A 23,459-nucleotide genomic window follows, 5' to 3' on the forward strand; every position below is an offset into this window, starting at 1 on the left:
GTTGTGGTCTAATTTAGATGGTTTTTTTCCCACCTTCCTATTGGTTTCTTACGCATGATCCAACCAAAACATTTGCTTTTAACAGGCCCAAGAGTAGCACGTTATTTAGTAAAACATTCTCTGATCACTGTAGCGTAGCTTAGTGGAAAGAGCATGGGTCTGTGAGTCAGAGATCATGTGTTCTAATCCGGCTCTGCCACTCGTCTGCTTTGTGACCTTGGGCAAGGTACTTAACTTCTCTGTGCCTCAATTACCTCATCTGTAAAAGGGGGATTAAGACTGTGAGCCCCTCCCTCAGGCCATGCTGAAGCTTGGGTCCTGGGCTAAAAAGATCTCAGCCATTTTGAGAGAGAAATACATTAGCAGAGATGGAGTTCTACACACTCTAGGGAGACTGTTGGGTGCTTAAGCTTGACATGAAAGGGTTCCCAAGGTGGAACCAAGAAGCTAATCTGATATTGTGGCAATCTTCCTCTTTGGCAGATTCCACCAAGATTGCTTGTTGTAGAGATGATGTTATGAAGTGGTTATTCTCTTTCTCATCTCTACTAAACCTTAAGTTTGACATTCCTAGCAAAGAGGAGGTAGGATGAGGAGGAGGCAGGGTGGGACAGGATTCTGCTCACCTCTGCCACAGGACCACTGCTCATTCATTCATCATTCATACATTCATTCAATAGTATTTATTGAGCACTTACTGTATGCAGAGCACTGTACTAAGCATTTGGAATGTACAATTCAGCAACAGATAGAGACAATCCCTGCCCATTGATGAGCTTAGTCTAATCAGGGAGGCAGACAGACAAAAACATTAGCAATAAATAGAATCAAGGGGATGTACATCTCATTAACAAAATAAATAGGGTAATGAAAATATATATAAATGAGCAAATGAGCTCACCTCCTCGGCGATCACCCATTTATCCCCAATCTCCCAGAGTTGGAAGTCTGAATCCCGAGCAACTGTGACTCAGATCAGAATCACCCTCTCATTTGCCTGTACTTAACAATAGACTACAAACCTTGAGCAGAGCTTGACAGCATGTTCTGCTTTTTCTCCCATTTGTTTGTGGTTTTTGTTGGACTTAGTTCTTACCCACTGCTACAAAATATTGAAGAAAAGCAGCATGGTGTAGTGGATAGAGCATGGGCCTGGGAGTCAGAAGGTCATGGATTCAAAATCCAGCTTTGCCACTTGTCTGCTATGTGACCTTGGACAAGTCACTTCACTTCTCTGGGCATCAATTACTTCATCTTTAAAATGGGGATTGAGACTGTGAGCCCCATATTGGGACAAGGACTCTGTCCAACCTGATTTGCTTGTATCCACCCCAGCCTTTAGTACAGGGCATAGCACATAGTAAGCACTTAAAAAATATCATCATCATATTGAAACTCCACCAGGCTTGTAAGAGTAGCAAAACACCTCTCTCCCCTCCCACCCCTCCATGCTTCCAGTAGCAGCATCTCCTAAAACTGATCCTCTCCCCAAGGCCACCAGAAATTCACCATGCAGTTTCAGTTATCCCACTATACAGAGTTTTTGCTTTCCTATGGAAAGAGCCTGGGGCTGGCAGTCAGGAGACCTGGGATACTGAGAGACCCTGCTGCTATGAGAAACAAAATACAGTGTTGCCTAGTGCAGTAGAGAGCTGATAGGGATGTCTTGGTGTGTATGGGGAAACACTGAGAGATGGCATGAGATAAGGACCTGCTGGGGGCCAGCCCCTCTCAGAGAGCAGATTTTCCCATCATTTGGAACTGACATAAGGAGGGTGACCACTCGACCAGCAGGTTTGCCTGCTTGGGTGAACCAATTAGAGATGAGGCAGGAGGAGCAGATTGTAAACCAATATTTTAATTTAAGGAATATGAAAAACACAAGTTGCCAGAAAGTCATCTGTTGTCATGGGAGTCGAAGATTAGCAAATCACTCCCATATCTCTTATCATATATGGTGGATTTAACACCAAAGGTAATCCCTATTCCTGCAGCTCACCTTAATGACAGAGCAGTATGGTTGATCTATCTCACATGAATGTTCCAGGCAGAGATTGTGTGAATTAACCTGGTAGGAAATTTGCTTGATTTGATTTGTTACATTCTCACCACCTCTACTTCCATGAATATCTAAAACAAAACCTCCCCCTTCACCATCTTACAAGCACTTTGGGGTTTAGGGTATTTCAATTATTATTTGGTGTATATCTGAGGTAGCGTGCCTTGTGGATTGGCCTAAAACAGAACATGGGAGTGGAATGTATTCATTCTGGGAATGGGACTACATGGCTAATTTGATTTGCATCCGGTGAGATGGATTGTATTCTCAGAGTGCAGAGAGGATCTGGAATTTTATTTCCATCCTCATTCCCCTTTCTTGCTGGGCCTTCCCCATCTGGTTTGGATAACCGAACACCAGCTACCAAAGACATACCTAGTTTACAATAATAGCTCCATATCTATTTTCCATTTGACACTGTAAACCCTAGCCTATCAAGAGGTGAATAAGCAAATCTGCAAATATAAGATGTAGGAAACTAATGTTTCCTTTCATACCTACCTGAAGAAATTATTACCGGAGCAACGCCTCACATTTTGCTCAGACAAATGAATGACCGTAATATTTTCTCTTCCAGCCTACAGCAACATAAATTGATTTTGCACAGCACAAAGCCAGATATTTGTTTATTTTTCCTGCCTGTATCAAGGATGATGTTAATCATTTACTTATTCTTATATGGCTGTCCTTTGTATTCAAAGACGATGCTAATAATGAGGTCTCATTGTACCATTGTGCCTGGTAAGCATCACACTGTTGCAAGATTAGGGTTCAACAGGCTCAGTTCTCTAGTGAGCTATTTTTTGAGCCTGGTGAAGCAGACATTGTTTGGGGCACCTTTTTGAGTCTCTAAGTCCCTTCTCTATTCAGGGTGAGTAGTGTATCTCTAAATAGTGCTCTTCAGATAGCCAGAGTGTCACCAAGTGATGCTTTTGCTTTGTGGTAGAGGGAAGAGTCATTCCCTTCCAGTAGGACATACTTTTAAGTGGCTTTTCCAGTAGTTTTTCTTCTGGTCTCCCTGTAGTGAATACTGGATGTCTTTAGCAGAAAAGGCTATATAGGTCATTTCAGAGGTCTTTTAATTAATGGGTGTATTGCAGGGTTTTAGGACAGGTAGAAATTCATAGATCCACTTCATTCCCAAGAACAGTTCCACTTCATCCTCTGGACACTCGAGACAAGCTTCTTGGGAGAAGGAATAAAAAAGGGGGACATACACCCCAAACCAGGAAAGTAGATAAGACATCCCGGGCCTGGCATGCCCAGACTAGAAGTCAACCAGCCTCCCAAAATCCCAGCTGACAGTCTTGTCCCCAGTCCCTTAAGTTGATGACAGAAAATATGTTAAGTCAGTTGTCCTGCAATGCAGGTTTTCATTAGGAATTTTGGAGACGAAGCTTTGAGAAATTAAGGAAAGTTCTTTCCCCAGGGCCAGGTGCAACACAATGCCATGTTGGAAGAAGTGATTTTGTGCAAGCTCACAGCATCTGTTAAGACATGAGTATTATAATGTGATTTTTTTGAGCCCCTAACATAAAGTTCTTCAGGAAAGCAACCCCCACATTATAGAAGAAACAACTGTATTATCATGTAAATGAATCACGTACAGTTTTATATTGGCCTGTGTAGAGGCTAGAATAATTATGCTGGATTGTTAAGCATTTACTATGTGTCAAATACTGTTCTAAGTGCTGTAAGTTTAACAGTTTCTTGGTTTGTTTGGTTTTTTTTAACACTAACAGAGCCTCTGTCAGTGACATGAGAAATGAGCAAGAAGTGAAACCTCATTTTCTCAGCTCATGGCCTCTTTTTTCTAGCCATCCTTTTTTTGAGCACATAGTTACCTTACATTGCTCTTTCCATTAAGGAGTTAGTAGGGAGATTCCATCCAATCTGCTACCTCTGAGGAAAGCGAGCTGTGGTACAATTCTGGTCTCTTCAGGGCCTTCTGATCGCTATAGACTTTAAAGAGGATTCAGAAAATAGAATTCTGTCCTGTGACATTCTAGCAATAGTCCCTGTTTCCTCCCTCTTGGGGACCCCATTGTTGACTCCCCTAGGCTGTCAACATTGTGATACTTGGAGTTTAAAAGTGCCCAACCATATTTCCAAGGTTTAGGAAAAGGAGATTTATTTCTATGTCATGGAGACTGATATCATGCATACATTAGACTACCAGTTATAGAAATTTCAAAATCTTAAGTGCAATGAAACTTACTTATATTATGTCTTCATTCCTCCCAAGCTAGCATATATGAACATGACATTTCTATGTTCTGGACTTCCAAAGTCCTTAGTACAATGCACTTGACCCAGTGGGTGCTTGAAAATCATTACTACTGCTATTACTTGGTTCTTGGAAGGAACCAACAACAGAGGAGTTCATTCATTCATTCATTCATTCAATAGTATTTATTGAGTGCTTACTATGTGCAGAGCACTGTACTAAGCGCTTGGAATGAACAAGTCAGCAACAGATAGAGACAGTCCCTGCCGTTTGACGGGCTTACAGTCTAATCGGGGGAGACGGACAGACAAGAACAATGGCAATAAATAGAGTCGAGGGGAAGAACATCTCGTAAAAACAATGGCAACTAAATAGAATCGAGGCGATGTACGTTTCATTAACAAAATAAATAGGGTAATGAAAATATATACAGTTGAGCAGACAAGTACAGTGCTGAGGGGATGGGAAGGGAGAGGGGGAGGAGCAGAGGGAAATGGGGGGGAAAGAGAGTTAAGCTGCAGAGAGGTGAAGGGGGGGTGGTAGAGGGAGTAGAGGGAGAAGAGGAGCTCAGTCTGGGAAGGCCTTTTGGAGGAGGTGAGTTTTAAGTAGGGTTTTGAAGAGGGGAAGAGAATCAGTTTGGCGGAGGTGAGGAGGGAGGGCGTTCCGGGACTGCGGGAGGACGTGGCCCAGGGGTCGACGGCGGGATAGGCGAGACCGAGGGACGGTGAGGAGGTGGGCGGCAGAGGAGCGGAGCGTGCGGGGTGGGTGGTAGAAAGAGAGAAGGGAGGAGAGGTAGGAAGGGGCAAGGTGATGTAGAGCCTTGAAGCCTAGAGTGAGGAGTTTTTGTTTGGAGCAGAGGTTGATAGGCAACCACTGGACTTGTTTAAGAAGGGGAGTGACATGCCCAGATCGTTTCTGCAGGAAGATGAGCCGGGCAGCTGAGTGAAGAATAGACTGGAGCGGGGCGAGAGAGGAGGAAGGGAGGTCAGAGAGAAGGCTGACACAGTAGTCTAGCCGGGATATAACGAGAGCCCGTAGCAGTAAGGTAGCCATTTGGGTGGAGAGGAAAGGGCGGATCTTGGCGATATTGTAAAGGTGAAACCGGCAGGTCTTGGTAATGGATAGGATGTGTGGGGTGAACAAGAGAGACGAGTCAAGGATGACACCGAGATCGCGGGCCCGAGAGACGGGAAGGATGGTCTTGCTATCCACGGTGATAGAGAAGTCTGGGAGAGGACCGGGTTTGGGAGGGAAGATGAGGAGCTCAGTCTTGCTCATGTTGAGTTTTAGGTGGTGGGCCGACATCCAGGTGGAGACGTCCTGGAGGCAGGAGGAGATGCGAGCCTGAAGGGAGGGGGAGAGGACAGGGGTGGAGATGTAGATCTGCGGGTCATCTGTGTAGAGATGGTAGTCAAAGCCGTGAGAGCGAATGAGTTCACCGAGGGAGTGAGTGTAAATGGAGAACAGAAGAGGGCCAAGAACTGACCCTTGAGGAACTCCAACAGTTAAAGGATGGGAGGGGAGGAGGCTCCAGCGAAGGAGACCGAGAATGATCGGCCAGAGAGGTAAGAGGAGAACCAGGAGAGGACAGAGTCCGTGAAGCCAAGGTGAGATAAGGTATGGAGGAGGAGGGGATGGTTGACAGTGTCAAAGGCAGCAGAGAGGTCAAGGAGGATTAGAATGGAGTAGGAGCCATTGGATTTGGCAAGAAGGAGGTCATGGGTGACCTTAGAGAGAGCAGTCTCGGTAGAGTGGAGGGGACGGAAGCCAGATTGGAGTTAAGGAATTCTAAGCATCGATTGTAGACGACTCGTTCTAGGATTTTGGAAAGGAAGGGTAGTAGGGAGATAGGGCGATAACTGGAGGGGGAAGTGGGGTCAAGAGCGGGTTTTTTTAGGATGGGGGAGACATGGGCATGTTTGAAGGCAGAGGGGAAGGAGCCCTTGGAGAATGAGTGGTTAAAAATAGAAGTTAAGGAAGGTAGGAGGGTAGGGGCGATGATTTTAATAAGGTGAGAGGGAATGGGGTCCGAGGCGCAGGTGGAGGGGGTGGCACTTGCGAGGAGGGAGGAGATCTCCTCTGAGGATACTGCAGGGAAGGATGGGAAAGTAGGGGAGAGGGTTGGTGGGGGAGAGGGGAGAGGCGGAGGGGTGACTTTGGGGAGCTCAGACCTGATTGTGTTGATTTTCGTGAGGAAATAGGTGGCCAGATCATTGGGGGTGAGAGATGAGGGAGGGGGAGGAACAGGGAGCCTAAGGAGAGAGTTAAAACTAGAGGAAAAAAACAGAATATTCTAAGTGCCAAACATGCAATAGGTTAAAAAGAAAAAAAAATATGTCATTGAATACAGGAATAGAAAAAATAAAGTGATGGCATATGAGTGCTTAAATGGCTAAGAGGGTGAACTGACCCTAAAAGTTGACCCAGGGAAGAACCCCTAAAAGAGGTGATTTTTACAGGACTCAGAGGGGAAAAAGAATATAGTCTGGCAGATTTGAGTTGGAGGGAGATCCATCCAAGGGGATGAGAATTCATCATGGGCCAGAGATTGGAGAATTGCAAAGTTTGAAGGTTATCTTAGGAGGAGCAAAAAGTATGTGATAAAACGGAAGAAAAGAGCAGAGTGTTAAGCAATTAGAGAGCCTGCAAGTCAAAACCCAAGAGTTTCTTCAATCTAAAAATAGATGGCCATTAGCAATTTTATTGAGAATGGGGGAGTAATGTATTCTGACTGGAGTTTTTAAGAACATGACCCAAGCAGACATATGAAGAATATCTAATAGAAGGGAGAGGCTCTCCAAAATAATGACTATACAGTAAAGAATAAAAGAACCAGGACAAAGCTTTGTGGGACAGCCACAGTTAAAATCTGGTGAATGAAGAGGAAAGGGAATTGAGATGTTGAGGAGGAGTGGAACAAGCAGAGCCCATTATACTTAGTCGAAAGCAGGGGATTCATTCATTCATATTTATTGAGTGCTTACTGTGTGCAGAGTACTGTACTAAGCGCTTGGAATGTACAATTCAGCAACAGATAGAGACAATCCCTGCCCAATAATGGGCCCACAGTCTAAATGAATTATGAATGTGGTCTCAGTAAAGTGAAGGATTTAGAATCCAGCTCTCTGCGGGGGGGGGTGGGTCTAGAAAAGTACTGGTAGGCAGAAAGAAGAGATAACCGGTGAATTCATCCCGTCGAGTAGTATAGAAGAACAGGAGCTCAGAGAGTGATGAAAACTGGAGGGTGTGGTGGGGTTGAGGGATTCTTTTTCAATATGGACACTCTATCTTATTTGAAGGAAAGAGACCAGAGGACAACGAAGGGCTGAAGGCGAAGATAAAACTAAAGAAGAAGGTGGAAACAGGTATTGTATTTGAGCATGAGAGGATGGGATCCAAGTAGGTGTTGTTGCTGTTGTTGAGATAGTGGTGGTATTTACTGTGCACCCACTGAGTTCAATGCACTAAAGGAGACACGTTTCCTGCCCTCAAGAAGGGTAGACTGTAATTGGGGGTGGGAAGAAGATAAAAATATTTACAAATACTCTGTAAATACACATGCATATACATAATAATAATAATAATGTTGGTATTTGTTAAGCCCTTACTATGTGCAGAGCACTGTTCTAAGTGCTGGGGTAGACACAGGGGAATCAGGTTGTCCCACGTGGGGCTCACAGTCTTAATCCCCATTTTACAGATGAGGTAACTGAGGCACGGAGAAGTTAAGTGACTTGCCCACAGTCACACAGCTGGCAAGTGGCAGAGCCGGGATTTGAACCGATGACTTCTGACTCCAAAGCCCATGCTCTTTCCACTGAGCCATGCTACTTCTACATATACACACATAAATATGGAGAGAGAGAGAGAGAGAGAAAGGGGTGGGGAAGGAAGCAGCATGGCCTAGTGAATAAAGCCCGGGCCTGGGAGTCAGAAGGACCAGGTTTCCAATCCTGGCTCTGCCACTTGTCTGCTGTGTAACCTCAGGCGAATACTTATCTTCTCTATACCTCAGTTATGTCTGTAAAGTGGGGATTAAGACTTTGAGCCCCCTGTGGAACGTGGACTGTGTCCAACCTGATTAGCTTGAATATACCCCAGTGCTTAGTACATAACAAGCTCCCCCCCCCCGCAAAAAAAACCAGAGTAATCAGAATGAGTGACTGTAAAATTAATTTATATAATAAATAGATATATAAATAGATGTGTGAAGGGGTATAGATATAAACATAAGTACTGAGGATGGGTAAGTCCTAGAGAGGACAGTTGCGCTGGGTGTTAATCAGGAAATGTAGGAGGACCAGATTTTAAGAGCGGGAGACCTCCTTTTAGGAAACAACTTGGAAAGAGGAGACTGGAAATAGGGCAGGAGATCATCAAGGAGGGATAATTACTTCTAATGGTCTCTATCTATAGAACAAAATAGTCAGTGGGTCATCAGGGAAAGAGATGAAAGAAGATGATCTTCAGGAGGAAATGGATGATATAGGGAGGGGCTACAAAAGCCTGTGAGTTAGCAAGAGCTGAAGAATGATGTAATTAGAGAATCATTGGTTTAAATTTATGCATTTTTTTCTAAATATATCTTTTGTTTTTCTGAATTTGTAGCTCTCAATTCTCCCTTATTTTCTCCAAGTAAGTAACAGTTTCTTGTTTGGCCATTGACCTATCTTTGAGGATCAGAGATAGTAATTCACAAATCATCTAAATCTTTGTGGTCCAGCTGCACTGGGTTTTTTAGGTTGGGATACAAGAATATTAGTTAAAAGTTTTCTTCTAGATTATAAATGTAATACGCTCAATTTCTCCCTTCATACTGGATAACCAATCTGTTTCATTCAAACCATGAATAATGTAATAACGCAGTGTGTGTTTGTGTGTGTGAGTGTGTGTGTGATTGAATGAATGAATGAATTAATGTTTGTGTATGTGTGTATATAATTAAATTAGGTATATAGCCCCACTTCACTGCATATAGTTTACCTCCTTTCTTCAGGGTGGATATATAGATTTTGCCTAAAAGGATCAGGTATCAGAGACTATGCCACAATTCTCTCCACCTGCAAAAAATGCAGTTACATTTGGTTTAATTAATTTGTTGAGAATCAATGGAAAGTGGAAAAAGTAGAGGGAAGCTGTTCTACAGGATTCAGAACAAATACAATTCTAACATCTTTCGTCTTTCATGTCTAGCCAGTAGTGTTTGTGGAGGCAAACTTCTGAATTCTTCAGGATCATTTTCCAGTCCATTTTATCCAAGACCCTCCCCTCCCAGAATCCAGTGTATTTGGGAAATTGAAGTTCCAGAGAATTTTCAAATAAAACTCATCTTCAACAAAATTAGGTAAGTTAAAGAAAACTAGGCACTTACAAGTAATTTAGTCATTGTATCTTGTCACTTTTCACTGATTTTGAAGAAATGGTTTTCTACTTTCACTGACACGCATTTGGAAAATCATTTGGAAATTCTGGTTCTGCCGTCAGTTATGCCATCTAAATATAATCAGGATATAAAAATGCTGTATGATGTCATAGCAATTCTCCAGTCAATCTAATATACTCCTCCTCCAGTGGAATTTAAGGATGCTGTGGAAATAGAATTATGCCTGCCCTCAATGTCATTCATCCTCTTGACTAGTAAGAACTATGCGGCTATAGTATTTTTAAAGATTTGTATGCTAAACTATGCTAAACAATGGAGTAGCTACAAGATCATCAGATTAGATCAGTGAGAAGCGGCAAGACCTAGCAGAAAGAGCCCAGCCTAGGAATAAGAGGAACTGAGTTCTGGTTCTGGCTCTGCCACATACCTGCTGTGTGACTTTGGGCGAGTCACTCAACTTCTCTGTGCCTAAATTCCCTCAACTGCAAAAGAGGGATTCAATATCAGTTCTTCCTCCTTAGGCTGTGAGTTCCATGTGGGACTTGATCACCTTGTATTTACCCCACTGCTTGGCACATAGTAAGCACTTCACAAATATAGCACTTGTTATTTATATGCCATTGACCATCCCCCATCTTTCCAACTATAACTCATCATGGACTTATCACCCATAAATTTATTTAGCTCACTGAGACTTGGGACATCAGTAAATTTGCCCCTAAAATCTTTTACTTTCCAATGGAAAACCCATTTTTGATACTTCTTGCATAAATTAATCCAAACTCCTCTAGAACCTCTTGATATTTTATGTCTACACATCTTTCAGTGGCATTATGTTCTGTATTTTTACTATCCATATGGGGAAGGAAATGTGTCTGTTATATTTCTGTGTTGTACTCTCCTAAGCGCTTACCACAGTGCCCTGCACATAGTAAATGCTCAATAAGTACAATTGATTGAATGATCGATCGATCTTGCTTCTGTTTTTCTGAAGTGACTTCATTATCATAATTAACAAACCCACCTTGTCATCAACCGGCAGGACAAGATTGCCAATAATGAGTTCCTTTAATATACTAAGCTCAATAAGATTGAGGGGCAGTGCTTACAAAAATTCAGCTTTTCTGAAAAGAATGATAAGGATGTTTAAATTTGAATCATTAAGTCAAATTATTTGAGGCAAGATCGATTTCCAGATGACCAGGATTAAATATCATTGATTGATCATTCATAATTTATCTGACCCATATCCCAACTCTTAACACAATTTTGACTTAAAACTCTCATGAGATTTATTGTTCTTAAGTAAGAGAGTTGTCCTCTCTATGTAAATACGAATGAAGATGATGATGATGATGATCACAGAACACTGGTTGAATATTTTCTAGCAAGTTCTGTACTAGTGATGGGGGGAAGGGACAAAGATAATGATTCAAACAGAGGCCATGGCTCACAGTCTTAAAGCAGGGTGGAGTGGCAAATAAACTGGGGAAGAAAATCCTAGGGAAATTCAGTAAATAACAGTAGGAAAGTACCAAGAAATAGGGTCCTTCCTTGCTAGAGAGACGAGGTCCTGTTAGGGCTGACTCCAGTCTGAATATCCGTAGCTTTCTCCCATGTTAACAATTGTTAATGGTGATGATAATTAATGATGATAACATCTAATATATTTTAACTTTAACTTCACAGGCTGGAATTATCCTCTGGCTGTAAATATGATTATATTGACATCTTTGATGGCTCTCAAAATTCATCTCCTCTTCTTGGGAAAATCTGCTCTGCTTCAAATGAGACATTTCTATCCTCCTCCAACAAAATGAGAGTTCAGTTTTTTACTGGTTCAAGGTTTGCCAACTCTGGATTTGAGGCATATTACTATACAATTCATCAGGAAAACAATGGCACAGGTAAGAAAAATCACAGATGTGCATGAATAAATCCATAGTTTTTCAGTCTTTCTTTGGTCATGTTAGTTTAGAGCAACTCTCTCCAAACTGGGGCCCAGGAAGAGTCTTTGGGAATCCTCTCCGTCCCTCCTCACCCTTCCCCTTGGCTTTGTATATATCATTTGTCGTTGCTGTAGACTTCTAAATTAAAGGTCAAAGAGGGATGGGAAGGAATATCACAGCAGAAATTAAAGAAATGATCTCTGGAAAATAACTGTGAAGTGTTCATTTGAAAATGACTAAAAACTCTGCATCCTGCATGTGGAAATGCATTCATAGCTAACAGATAGGCAAGTCATAAATATAAGGGACTTGCCCCTTCCTATGTAATAGCAACAATAATAATCGTGGTAATTAAGTGCTTGAGAAGCAGCGTGGCTCAGTGGAAAGAGCATGGGCTTTGGAGTAAGAGGTCATGGGTTCAAATCCCGGCTCGGCCACTTGTCAGCTGTGTGACTGTGGGCAAGTCACTTAACTTCTCGGTGCCTCAGTGACCTCATCTGTAAAATGGGGATTAAGACTGTGAGCCCCACGTGGGACAACTGATTCCCCTCTGTCCACCCCAGCGCTTAGAACAGGGCTCGGCCCGTAGAAAGCGCTTAACAAATACCAACATTATTATTACTATGGGCTGATCACTGTACTAAGCACTGGGGTAGGTACAAGATCATCAGGTCCCACACTGGTGCTCACACACTAAGGAGGAGGGAGTTTTTAATTCCTCCTTTAGACCAAAAGTTCCTTATGGGCAGAGAACATGTCTACCAACTCTACTGCATTGTATTCTCCCAAGTGTTTAGTATAGTATTCAGCACAGAGTAAGAACTCAGTACATATCATTGACTGATTAATATTTCTCTCAGGAAATCCTTCTGGATTTCAGAATGAGTAACAGAAAATAAGTATGGGAGTGAACAACATTTGTGTATCCTTAACCACCTACACACAAAAACACATACACACACGCACAGATAATGCGGTAATTTATTCCTCCCAGGACTACTGTTTGGAAGATTAGATGCATTCCACTCTGTTTTACACAAGAGGCAGAGACTTTTGCGAGCTGCCCAAGTTAGCAGGAGACATTGTCATATATCGCAGCCCTGAAGGTTTCCAGTCCACTGGCCACCCCTTCAAGGAGGATCATCCCTCCCTTCCTTCTGTGGAATCACTTCCTGATTTGACACTCACTGGGGAACTGGAACTGAGGATGATGATTCTCATCAGGAACAAGGAACCTTGTCAGGAGTGTATGAGGAAATTTGGGAATCAAACAAGCCCATTATAATGAGCTCTAGATAGCACTATCAGAAAAATCAAAGTATCTGATTCATATCAAACTGGGGTTAGTAATAGTTGTCCTTGTATTTGTCTAGCGCTTTTATTCTCCACAATGCTTTGACATCAAAGATCTCATTTATCCCTCACAATGTCCCTGAGAGGCAGGGAAATATCATATCTATGATGTTATTATAACATTTCCAATCAGGTGCTATGAAATCTGGGTGGTTGGAAATTTGGTTTAATCTTTCCTAGTATGTAATTCAATCTAAGCCAAACAGGTTTTATATAATGCTAATCTTCTCTTCACTGTGTTCCAGCACTCTCATGTTCAGAAGATCAAATGCAGGCAACAATTAGCAGGAAATATCTTCAGTCGTTGGGTTACAACCCTCAAAATTTGCTTTTGTCCAACTCATCTTGCGAACCACATATCACTTCAAAGTACGTAATATTCAACATTCCATTCAATAGCTGTGGAACAGTCATACAGGTAAGAAACTCCGCACTTTAATCTGGTAGCCAAATCACGTCACTTTGACTTTTACTCCTCTGCTCTCTATTGCACCTAAAATGATCAGTCTCAAACTCAAAATCCTTAGGGAGGCAATCCTTGTATTAGAACACCTTTAGACAATTTAATATGATTGTTGATACTTCATTATAGACTGGGCTTTCTGTATCAACTCTAAGATTGGAAGCTTGGGAATGAGATAGGAATGCTTTCAGTTCTAGGTCAAAAGATTTATGTGAGCAACTTGCTAGCAGGGAAAACATCTACCAACACTATTGCATTGTTCTCTCCCAGAGGCTTAATACATTGCTCTGCATCCAGTAAGTGCTCAGTAAATACTTCTGAATGAATAATATGACTCAGAAAATCCTTCTGTATTGCGGAATAAATAGCAGATGATAAATACGGGAGTGAGCTTTTCCTCCCAGTCCCCTGTAGAGCTGAGACTAGAAGAATTAAAATCTTATTGCTATTAAAGTCTTTGCTAGCACATTATTAAGAGAAGCAGGGTGGCTTAATGGAGAAGCAGTGTGGCTTAGTGGAAAGAGCAAGGGCTTGGGAGTCAGAGGGTGTGAGTTCTAATCCCGGCCCTGCCACTTGTCTGCTGTGTGACCTTGGGCAAGCCGCTTAACTTCTCTGTGCCTCTGTTACCTCACCTGTAAAATGGGGATTAAGACTGTGACCCCCACGTGGGACAACCTGATTACTTTTATTTACCCCAGTGCTGAGAACAGTGCATGGCACATAGCAAGTGCTTAACATGTGCCATAATAATAATTATTATTATTAAATACAAGAACAGAGGACAAGAACTCAATCACTTCTCCCTATCCTCCCTAGGGTTTAGTGGATAGAGTGTGGGCCTGGAGTCAGAAGATCATGACTTCTAATCTCTGCCAGTTGATTCATTCATTAAATTGTACTTATTAAGTTTTTACTGGATGCAGAGTACTGTAGTAAGTACCTGGGAAAGTACAATGCAGCAATAAAGAGTGACAATCCCTGCTGCCAGTTGTCTGCTGGGTGACCTTGGGCAAGTCATTTAACTTATCTGTGCCTCAGTTTCTTCATCTGTAAAATGGGGATTAAGACTGTGAGCTCCAGGTGGGGCTTAGATTATCTTGTATGTACCCCCAGTGCTTTATACAGTGCCTGGCACATGGTAAATGCTTAACAAATAGCACAATTATTACGATCTTGCTGATCTCCTACTACAACCTAAACTGCACTCTTCACTCTTCTAAAACCAACCTACTCACTAAACCATGATATTCTGATCCCATGCCCACATCCTCTCTCCAGTCTGGAATTCCCTACTCTTTCATATCTGAAAGATGACCATTCTCCTCATCTTCATACCAAAATTATGTCCCCATGAGGGAGCCCTAACTTCTCCAATTAGCCTTCCCATCTATGCCCTTGAGTCTGTACCTCGAAGCACTTCAGTACTCACACCACCCCCACGCCCACAGTATTTATGTACATGTCCACCTGTAATTTCTTTTAACGTCTGTCTCCTGTAGTTTTTAAACTCCTTTTGGGCAGGGATTGTTTCTCCTCGGTTCACGGGATAGAGTAAGCAATCAATAAATAGCATTTGATTGATTGAAAGGGAGAATGAAACTTATCAGTGGGAGAGGGTAGAAGAGTATCAGTGGGATAGGGTAGAGGGGGGAGAGGAGGAGGACCTGTTCTAGTCTGGAGTGACAAGACATGTAAAAGTAAAGAGTTGCTGGGATGGAGAAAGAGTGGATTGATTTAGGTCTCTGAAGCCAAAATATGGAGATTTGATCTACTATGTTGAGTGGTAGGGAAGGTAATAATAATAATAATAATAATGGTATTTGTTAAACACTTACTATGTGGCAAGGACTCTTCTAAGCACTGGGATAGATACGAGGTAATCAGGTTGTCCCACATGGGGCTCACAGTCTTAATCCCCCTTTTACAGATGAGGTCACTGAGGCACAGAGAAGTTAAGAGATTCTCCCAAGGTCACACAGCTGATAAGCGGTGGAGGTGGGATTAGAACCCACAACCTCTGATTCTCAAGACTGGGATCTTGCCACTAGGCCATGCTGCTTCCCTACCATAAAGGTACCATAAAGCCAATCCAACTTTATACACAGAGGTACTCCTGTTGGGCAAATTCTCCGAAAAATAACCATTTTTGAAGCAGCATAGCAAAGTGACTCTTCCCTTCTTCAAGCCTGCTAAGGCTCAGTTTTGGCACTGTTAGCAAAGAGCAGGTGGGGCAGGGGGAAAAGGTGGGGTGGGAATCCCTCCACAACCATGGCAGGGATGGGCAGATAGGGGTTCAGAGATGTATGACCCACATTTCCTGAAGGACTCACTTCTCTCTCTCTGTAGGAGCCTCCATAGAGGCACACCTGGGTTTAGGACCAATCAGTCAATGAAACAATAATATTTATTGAGCACTTATTGTGTAGACAGCACTACATTAAAGCACTTGGGAGAGTACAATACAACAGAGTTAGTAGACACGTTCTCTGCCCACATCAAGTGGAAAGAGCCCGGGCTTGGGAGTCAGAGGTCATTGGTTCGAACCCCGTCTCCGCCACTTGTCAGCTGTGTGACTGTGGGCAATTCACTTCACTTCTCTGTGCCTCACTTACCTCATCTGTAAAATGGGGATTAACTGTGGGCCTCATGTAGGACAACCTGATTACCCTGTATCTACCCCAGCACTTAGAACAGTGTTCTGCACATAGTAAGCACTTAACAAATACCAATATTATTATTATCATCAAGCTTACGGTCTAGAGAGGGAGACGGATATAAATACAAATGAATAAATTATGGAATGCACATAAGTGCTGCAGGACTGAGGGGTGAATGGAGGGTGCAAATCTAAGTACAGGGGTGACACAGAAGCGGGTGGGAGAAGAGAAAATGAGGGCCTAGTCAGGGAAGTGCAGTGCTCTATACATAGTAAGTGCTCAATAAATACGATTGAATGAAAAGGAAGTCCTCTTGCAGGAAATGTGCCTTCAATAAGGCTTTGAAGGTGGGGAGGGTGATCATATGTCAGACATGAAGAGGGAGGGGGGTTTCATGCCAGAGGCAGGATGTGGACAAGAGGTGAGCCATGCAATAGATGAGATCAAGGTATAGTGAGTAGGTTAGCATTAGAGGAGCAAAATGTGGTGGGCTGGGCTGTAATAGGAGGGCAGGAAGGTAACGTAGGAGGGGGCGAGGTGATTGACTCTTCCAATTGACTCTAAAACCAATGGTGAGGAGTTCTTGTTTGAGGAGGAGGTGGATGGGCAACCACTGGAGGTTCTTGAGGAGTGGGGAAACATGGACTGAACGTTTCTATAGTAAACTGGAAGCAAAGTAAAGTATAGATTAGAATGGGGAGAGACAGGAGGCAGGGAGGTCAGCAAGGAGGTTGATGCAATAATTAAAGTGGGATAAGATAAGTGGTCGGATTAACATGGTGGAGTGGAAAGGGAGGGTTTTATAGTCTTGTGAAGGTTGAACTGACTGGATTTGGTGACAGATTGGTAAATTGAAGGAGACAGATAAATTGAGGATAACACCAAGCTACAGGTTTATGAGAAAGGGAGGTTGGTGGTGCTCTCTACAGTGACAGGAAAGTCAGATGGAGAACAGGGTTTCTGTGGGAGGATAAGGAGTTCTGTTTTGGATGTGTTAAGTTTGAGGTGTGAACAGTAGATACAAGTAAAGATGTTCTGAAGGCAGGAGGATAAGGGAGATTGCAGAGAAGGAGAGAGATCAGGGCTGGAGACACAGATTTGGGAATCATCCACAAAGAGATGGTAGTTGAAGCCAGGGGAGCAAATGAGTTCTCCGAGGAAGGGAGTGTAGATGGAGAATAGAAGGAGATCCAGAACTCAGCCTTGAGGAACTCTCCCAGTTAGAGGTTGGGAGGCAGAGGGGAAACCTGCAAAAGACTGAGAATGAGCAGCTAGAGAGATAGGAGGAGAACCAGGAGAGAGAAGAGTGTCAGAGGAGCCAAGGTTGGGTAACGTTTCCAGGAGAAGGGGGTGGTCAATACTGTTGAAGGCAGCTGAGAGGTCAAGGAGGATTGGGATGGAGTAGAGACTGTTGGATTTGGCAAGTCGGAAATCATTTGTGACCTTTGAGAGGGCGGTATCTGTGGAGTGAAGCAGATGGAAGGCAGATTAGATGGGGTCAAGGAAAGAATTGGAGGCCAGGAATTGGAAACGCTTAATCAGATTCGCTTACCTATCAGAGCCTGCATGAGGGAACCCATCAAAGGAGAGGGCAGGAGGGGTGATATTTTCATTGGAAGACTCCAAACAGATTTTTCCCCAAAGCCTTTCTCCAACTGTGGGAGTCATCGTTTAGCGAGCAGCTAACAGATTTTGTACTTCAAAATGCCAGCAGCAGTTTCTGATAGGGGGAGTGGAATGAGGAGAAGATTTCCATTCATCAGACTCAGTTGCTTTATTGTGTTTTTTAATGTTGCTTTCTCTGTCCCTGTGATCCCTCAGGAAACAAACACCACAATCACTTATTCCAATGTGATCACCACATCACCTTCAAGCAGTATCATCACCAGGAAAAGAAGCTTCCGGTTACATGTCTCCTGCAGAATGAGCCAGAATACAGTGGTGCAAATCATGGACTTGGTTGACAATGCCCTTGAGATCAGCAGAACTCAGGACGGCCACTACGGGATGAGCATCTCTTTTTACAACTCTGCATTGTTCCAACACCCGGTGACTGCCTCCCCATACTACGTTGACCTAAACCAGGACTTGTTCCTTCAAATAGCACTCCTCAAGTCTAATCCAGATCTGATGCTGCTTATGGATACATGTATGGCATCTCCTTACGCCAACGATTTTAAAACTCTGACCTATAATTTAACTCAAAATGGGTAAGGATTTTGAAAAGTAATGAGGTCATGGGAAACACCCAATAATTATAAAAATAGGCCCATTTGTCCTTCGGATTTATGTTTTACACAACAGAGTCGTGGAGAATGAACTTTTCCTCAAGGATTTTTCATCTCTACATGAATAATAATAATAATGGTATTTGTTAAGCGCTTGCTATGTGCAAAGCACTGTTCTGTGTGCTGGGGGGGGATACGAGGTGATTAGGTTGTCCCACGTGGGGCTCACAGTTTTAAGCCACATTTTACAGATGAGGTAACTTAGGCACAGAGAAGTTAAGTGACTTGCCCAAAGTCACACAGCTGACAGGCAGCGGAGCTGGGATTAGAACCCATGACCTCTGATCCCAAGCCCATGCTCTTTCCACTGAGCCATGCTGTTTCTCACTTTGAATACATCTCAAAGAATCAGAAGATATTTAAAATTAAGATTGGTCCATCCAGTTTGGCCCCACCTTTCTTTTTCATCCCTAAAGTTGATGCAGAAACTAATTTAAATCCCCGGGTCATTCAAAATTAAAAACAGCCAGGCTCATGGCTTGCACAACTTCTTTTTTTTCATTAATTATTATCCAGTTTCATTATCGTTTGGACTACTGGATGAATATGTAACTGTCACTCTCCTATTTAGGATCTCCAATGTATTAGCTTTGCAATAAAACTAATTGCCTTTTGGAGTTTGCACTTTTTCTTCCCAATCAACCAATCAGTGGCATTTGTTAGCACTTGCTATGTGCAGAGCATTGTACTAAGCACTTAGGAGAGTACAGTGCAATCGAGTTGGTAGAAATGATACCTGCCCACAAGGAGTTTATAATAATAATACTAATAATTATGGTATCTGTTAAATGCTTACTATGTACCAAGCACTGTTCTAAGTGCTGGGGTAGATATAAGGTAATCAGGCTGTCCCACGCGGGGCTCATGGCACAGAGAACTTAAGTGGCTTACCCAAGGTCACACAGCAGACAAGTGGCAGAGCCGGCATTTGAACCCATGTCTCCTGACCCCAAGCTCGTGATCTTTCCAGTAAGCCATGATTTGTCCCATTGGCTTCCCAGTTTTGGACTTTGGTACTATCCACCCTCTATTGTCATTCCAGCTGTTTTCTAATGTAAGACCGGTGTTTTATCTCTTGTCTTTTTTTGGTCTATAGGTGTGTAAGAGATGACACGTTCAGGATTTACTCCTCCCCGAGCCCTGACATCATCAGGTTTAAATTTAATGCATTCAAGTTTCTTAATCAGCACAGTGAAGTTTACCTGCAGTGTAAGATAGTTGTGTGCAGAACAAATCAGCGTTCTTCTAGATGCTTCCAAGGCTGCACACCAAGATCCAAGCGAGAATCCAAGCAAGAGGCACAGCCTGGCCAGGAAAAGGTGTCCCTAGTGGTGGGCCCTATCAAGCTCCAAGGGAAAACCATTAAGGAGAAGAGATCTGGTAATTCTAACTCATCCACATCTGTTTATCCTTGCCAGCTTCCCTAATGATGATGGTCTAGTGGAAAGAACATGAGCCTGCGAATCCGAGACCACAGGTTCTAATTCCGCTCCACCACTTGCCTGCTCAGTAATCCAAAGCAAGTGTTTTAACTTCTGTGTGCCTCAGTTTCCTCACCTGCAAAATGGGGATTCAGTACCTGTTAAGCCTCCTTCTTCAATTTAGGAATGTGTTCAACCTGATTATCAACTATCTACCCCAGATCTCAGAGTGTTTGGCCCACATTAAGCAATTAACAAACACCACAGTTATTATAAAAGGTGTTTGTAACTAATATTAAAGATATTTGTTTTCATTTTTAATGGTATCTGTTAAGTGCTTACTCTGTGTCAAACACTTTCGAAAGGCTGAAGTATGTAGATCAATGAGGTCGAATTTAAGTGCTTACCAGGTTCCAACCACTGTACTAAGCACTAAGGTAATTACTAGATGATGGAGTCAGACACAGTCCCTACCCCACATGGGGCTCACAGTATAATTAAGGAAGGAGAAGGGGTAATAAATTCCCATTTTATAGATGAGAAAACAGAGTTACAGAAAAGTGAAGTGATTTGGCAAGCATTATTCAGTGGGCAAGCATTGGAGCCGGGATTAGAAACTAGGTCTTCTGACTCCCAGGCTCACGTGCTTTCCATTAGGCCATACTGCTTCTTGCCTGATTACCAAAGACTTCATCACCTACCCCAAGTGGCCTAGCTTTGGGAGGAAAAATCTCCTGCCGTTCTTGGACTGACCCAACTTTCATCTTGAGTTTTAAATTGCAGTTTTCTATGTAGGGGGTTTGAACCGGATCAGGTGCAAGCTAGGTAAGGGGTATCCCTGAAGCAAATGGGAACCTGAATTGGTCTTCTGAGGGCTTTATTGCTGTTCCAGGTGTCCAGGGAAGAGAGGAGCCCATCCGGGAGGACTGCTGGTTGGATTCTGCCTCCTGAAATCACGAACTTCCCCAGTTCTCTGCTTTGAAAGAACCAGTTCCCTACTGCTCATATCTAATAATAATTATGGCATTTGTTAAGCACTTACTATGTGCTGAGCACTGTTCTAATCAAGGTGGGATAGGATAAGTGATTGTATTAACACGCTGAGAGTTTAGATGGCGAGGAAAGATGGATTTTAGTGATGTTTTGAAGGTCAAACTGATTTAGTGATGGATTAAATATGTGCATTCAATGAGAGAGAGGTGTCAAGGATAATGTCAAGGTTGAGGGTTTGATGAGACAGGAAAGATGGTGATGCTATCTACAGTGATGGGAAAGTCAGGATGAGGATTGGGTTTGGGTAGGAAGATAATAGGTTCTGTTTATGTTTGAGGTGATTGGAGGACATCCAAGTAGAGATGTCTTGAAGGCATAAGGAAATGCGAGACTTCAGAGAGGAAGAGGGATCAGGGCTAGAAATGTAAATTTGGGTATCATCTGCTCTGATCCCCACAGCAGTGCTTTTTTCTTCTGGACCAATTGCAGAGCTCAAGTATTATCATAGAGCCTGCTGATTTGGTGCTTGAGGGGAATACAGTGGTATCTGACAGCTGACCTATACCCTGTGTGGACAGCTAGCCCACCCCAGCCTGCCCCAGAGAAGCATGGAACAGCTCAGAGCAACACAGGAGAGCAAGGCCTCGCACAGGAATTCTGTAGCACGTGCAGCTCAGGAACAAAGGGGACACACTGGATTTCCCTCTTCCCATTCATGTGAATCCTTGCAGGTTTACTTCTGCCAACTCTTCCCCTATTGGAAAAGGAAGGGCCCTGCTCAGTGTTTCTATTAGCATGAATTTCTCCTTAAAGCGATGTCTTCAGTTGCTTTGACATCCTCTGGCTCCACTGACAGAATTTCATTCAGATTGGGCAATGATAAGTTAAAACTATTGAGCTACTTTGAAAATGGTCTTTAGAAGAGTTTTATTTTTCTTTTACTAACAGCAATGGCTAATTTCAAAGGTCAATCCAATTTAGAAGGGTGTTTTCAACAGTGAGCCCTACTGTGTGTGGAGAGAAAGCACTGTGCTCAGCACTTGGGAGAGTACAAGAGAGTTAGAAGACAAGATCCCTGTTTTCCAGTGAGTGACACAGACCCTAAGTACATTGCAGATAGGAGAAAGAAGTGAATGAAAAGATGGAAACACAGATGATTAAATACTTAAATAGAAGAATATAGAAGTCAATAGTATGGAAGTTCCAGGGATGGTTGTAAGGATATTGAACATTTCGGTCCAAGGCCTGGTATCTGAGCAACTGGAACAGTCTTCGTTGCCCACAGTTCAGATTTTGACTATCACCAAATCCATAAAATGATTAGCCTTTCTCACCTTATTTTCAGGCTTGGCGAAAGATGTTGTTCCAGAACCTGGTGGCCGAGGCAGCTGGCTGGAGGCCTTAGCTATGCTTTTGGGAGCCATGACTGTGGGCTTGGCTGCTTCCCTTTTGAAAAGCAAATCGTGAAGGGTGACTCATGTCTTGGACATCCAAAAAGAGGAAACCAGAGCACATCATATCCAGACACTTGTACTGTATTTGTCGGCTGGTCTACTGAGCCTCTTTAATGTGTCCAAAATAGAAGACGGGTGAATAACAGCAACATAAATTTAGTTTGGGGCAATAAAAGAATTTGGGCTTCTTAGGCGGAGCTGGTGACTTTGTTTCTACTGACTCAAATATAAATGCTTGGTCTCATTTCCCATGACATAGAAATCATGGTCTGACCTTCCAGCTGCCCGTACAATTACCCTTCAGACAGCACTAGGGGCAACATTCAGGAGGCGGGCGGAGGTAACCCAAAGGCTACCTCAGTAAATTAAATGTAAGTCTAAGGGCAGGTTAGAAGGGTGAAAACCCAGGTAGTTTCTTTACGGTCTGCTGAAGCCAAATACAGGACTTCCCTTTCCAGAAAATATAACAAAATGGCAGCCACAAATCTGTCATGCAGATTGCAGAGATGGAAGCAAAGGGCTGGGTCCAAAGAAGTGATGGGTATCCAAATTCAGTAAAAAAGCTCCATTCTCCTCAGCATTCTTCTTCTGTGCCACTGTTCTTTATGCATTCTCTTGGAGAGAGAGGGAGGAAAGGATGACGGGAAAGAGGGAAAGAGGAAGGGAGAAAGGAAGAAAAGCAAGGAGGGAGGGAGCTGCTGAGGGAGAGGTGCTGGCTGCTCCTGGAGCCATGCTCTCAGCTGGGCAGCAGAAAACAACAGAGAACTGTCCTTTTGAGAGCCCTGGGGTCAGCACAGGTTAACTCTATACCAAACAGCAAGTCTCAAGTACAGCCTAGAGTGGGCTCTCCCAGAACCACTGCTGGCAGCTCACAGATTTCAGGTCTGCTATTTGTCATGCTCATGACTCCTAATTCTGCCTCCACTCAGTAAAGCCCAGTGGGTGGATGAATGGGTGAAATGTGGGGTCCCACATAGGGATCACAATCTTAATCTCTATTTCACAGATGAGGTAACTGAGGCACAGAGAAAGTAAGTGACTTGCCCAAGGTCACACGGCACATAAGTGGCAAATCTGGGATTAGGATTTAGGTCCTTCTGGCTCTCAGGCCTATCTCTATTTACTAGGCCATGCGTCTTCACATTAGAAGTGTGCAGGCTGATAGTAATTATTGTTATTAATACACTAGAGAGGTAAGGTAGGAAGGGGCAA

At 43.1% G+C, this 23,459-nt stretch overlaps 1 protein-coding gene across 1 annotated transcript; it reads left to right on the forward strand.

Moving 5' to 3' along the window:
• The first annotated feature begins 1,823 nt into the window (after window positions 1-1,823).
• Window positions 1,824-22,422, forward strand: LOC120638889 (deleted in malignant brain tumors 1 protein-like). Its single transcript, XM_039914356.1, has 9 exons — window positions 1,824-1,957; window positions 3,160-3,332; window positions 7,586-7,651; window positions 9,480-9,630; window positions 11,359-11,576; window positions 13,217-13,389; window positions 17,913-18,301; window positions 19,476-19,759; window positions 22,139-22,422. Exons 1-9 carry the CDS (start codon window positions 1,824-1,826, stop codon window positions 22,258-22,260), a joined length of 1,710 nt encoding a protein of 569 aa, XP_039770290.1. The 3' UTR covers window positions 22,261-22,422.
• Window positions 22,423-23,459: the final 1,037 nt, after the last annotated feature.

Source organism: Ornithorhynchus anatinus, chromosome 16 (genome assembly GCF_004115215.2).
Source record: "Ornithorhynchus anatinus isolate Pmale09 chromosome 16, mOrnAna1.pri.v4, whole genome shotgun sequence".
Taxonomy (NCBI): Eukaryota; Metazoa; Chordata; class Mammalia; order Monotremata; family Ornithorhynchidae; genus Ornithorhynchus; species Ornithorhynchus anatinus.

Excerpts from the sequence above, each read along its gene's own strand:
- LOC120638889 (XM_039914356.1), top strand. The coding sequence starts at position 1,824 with ATGAGGCAGGAGGAGCAGATTGTAAACCAATATTTTAATTTAAGGAAT. Across the intron at positions 1,958-3,159 it reads CATATCTCTTATCATATATG|GGTTTTAGGACAGGTAGAAA; the intron begins GTGGATTTAACA and ends GGTGTATTGCAG. Across the intron at positions 7,652-9,479 it reads AAAGAAGAAGGTGGAAACAG|CCAGTAGTGTTTGTGGAGGC; the intron begins GTATTGTATTTG and ends TTTCATGTCTAG.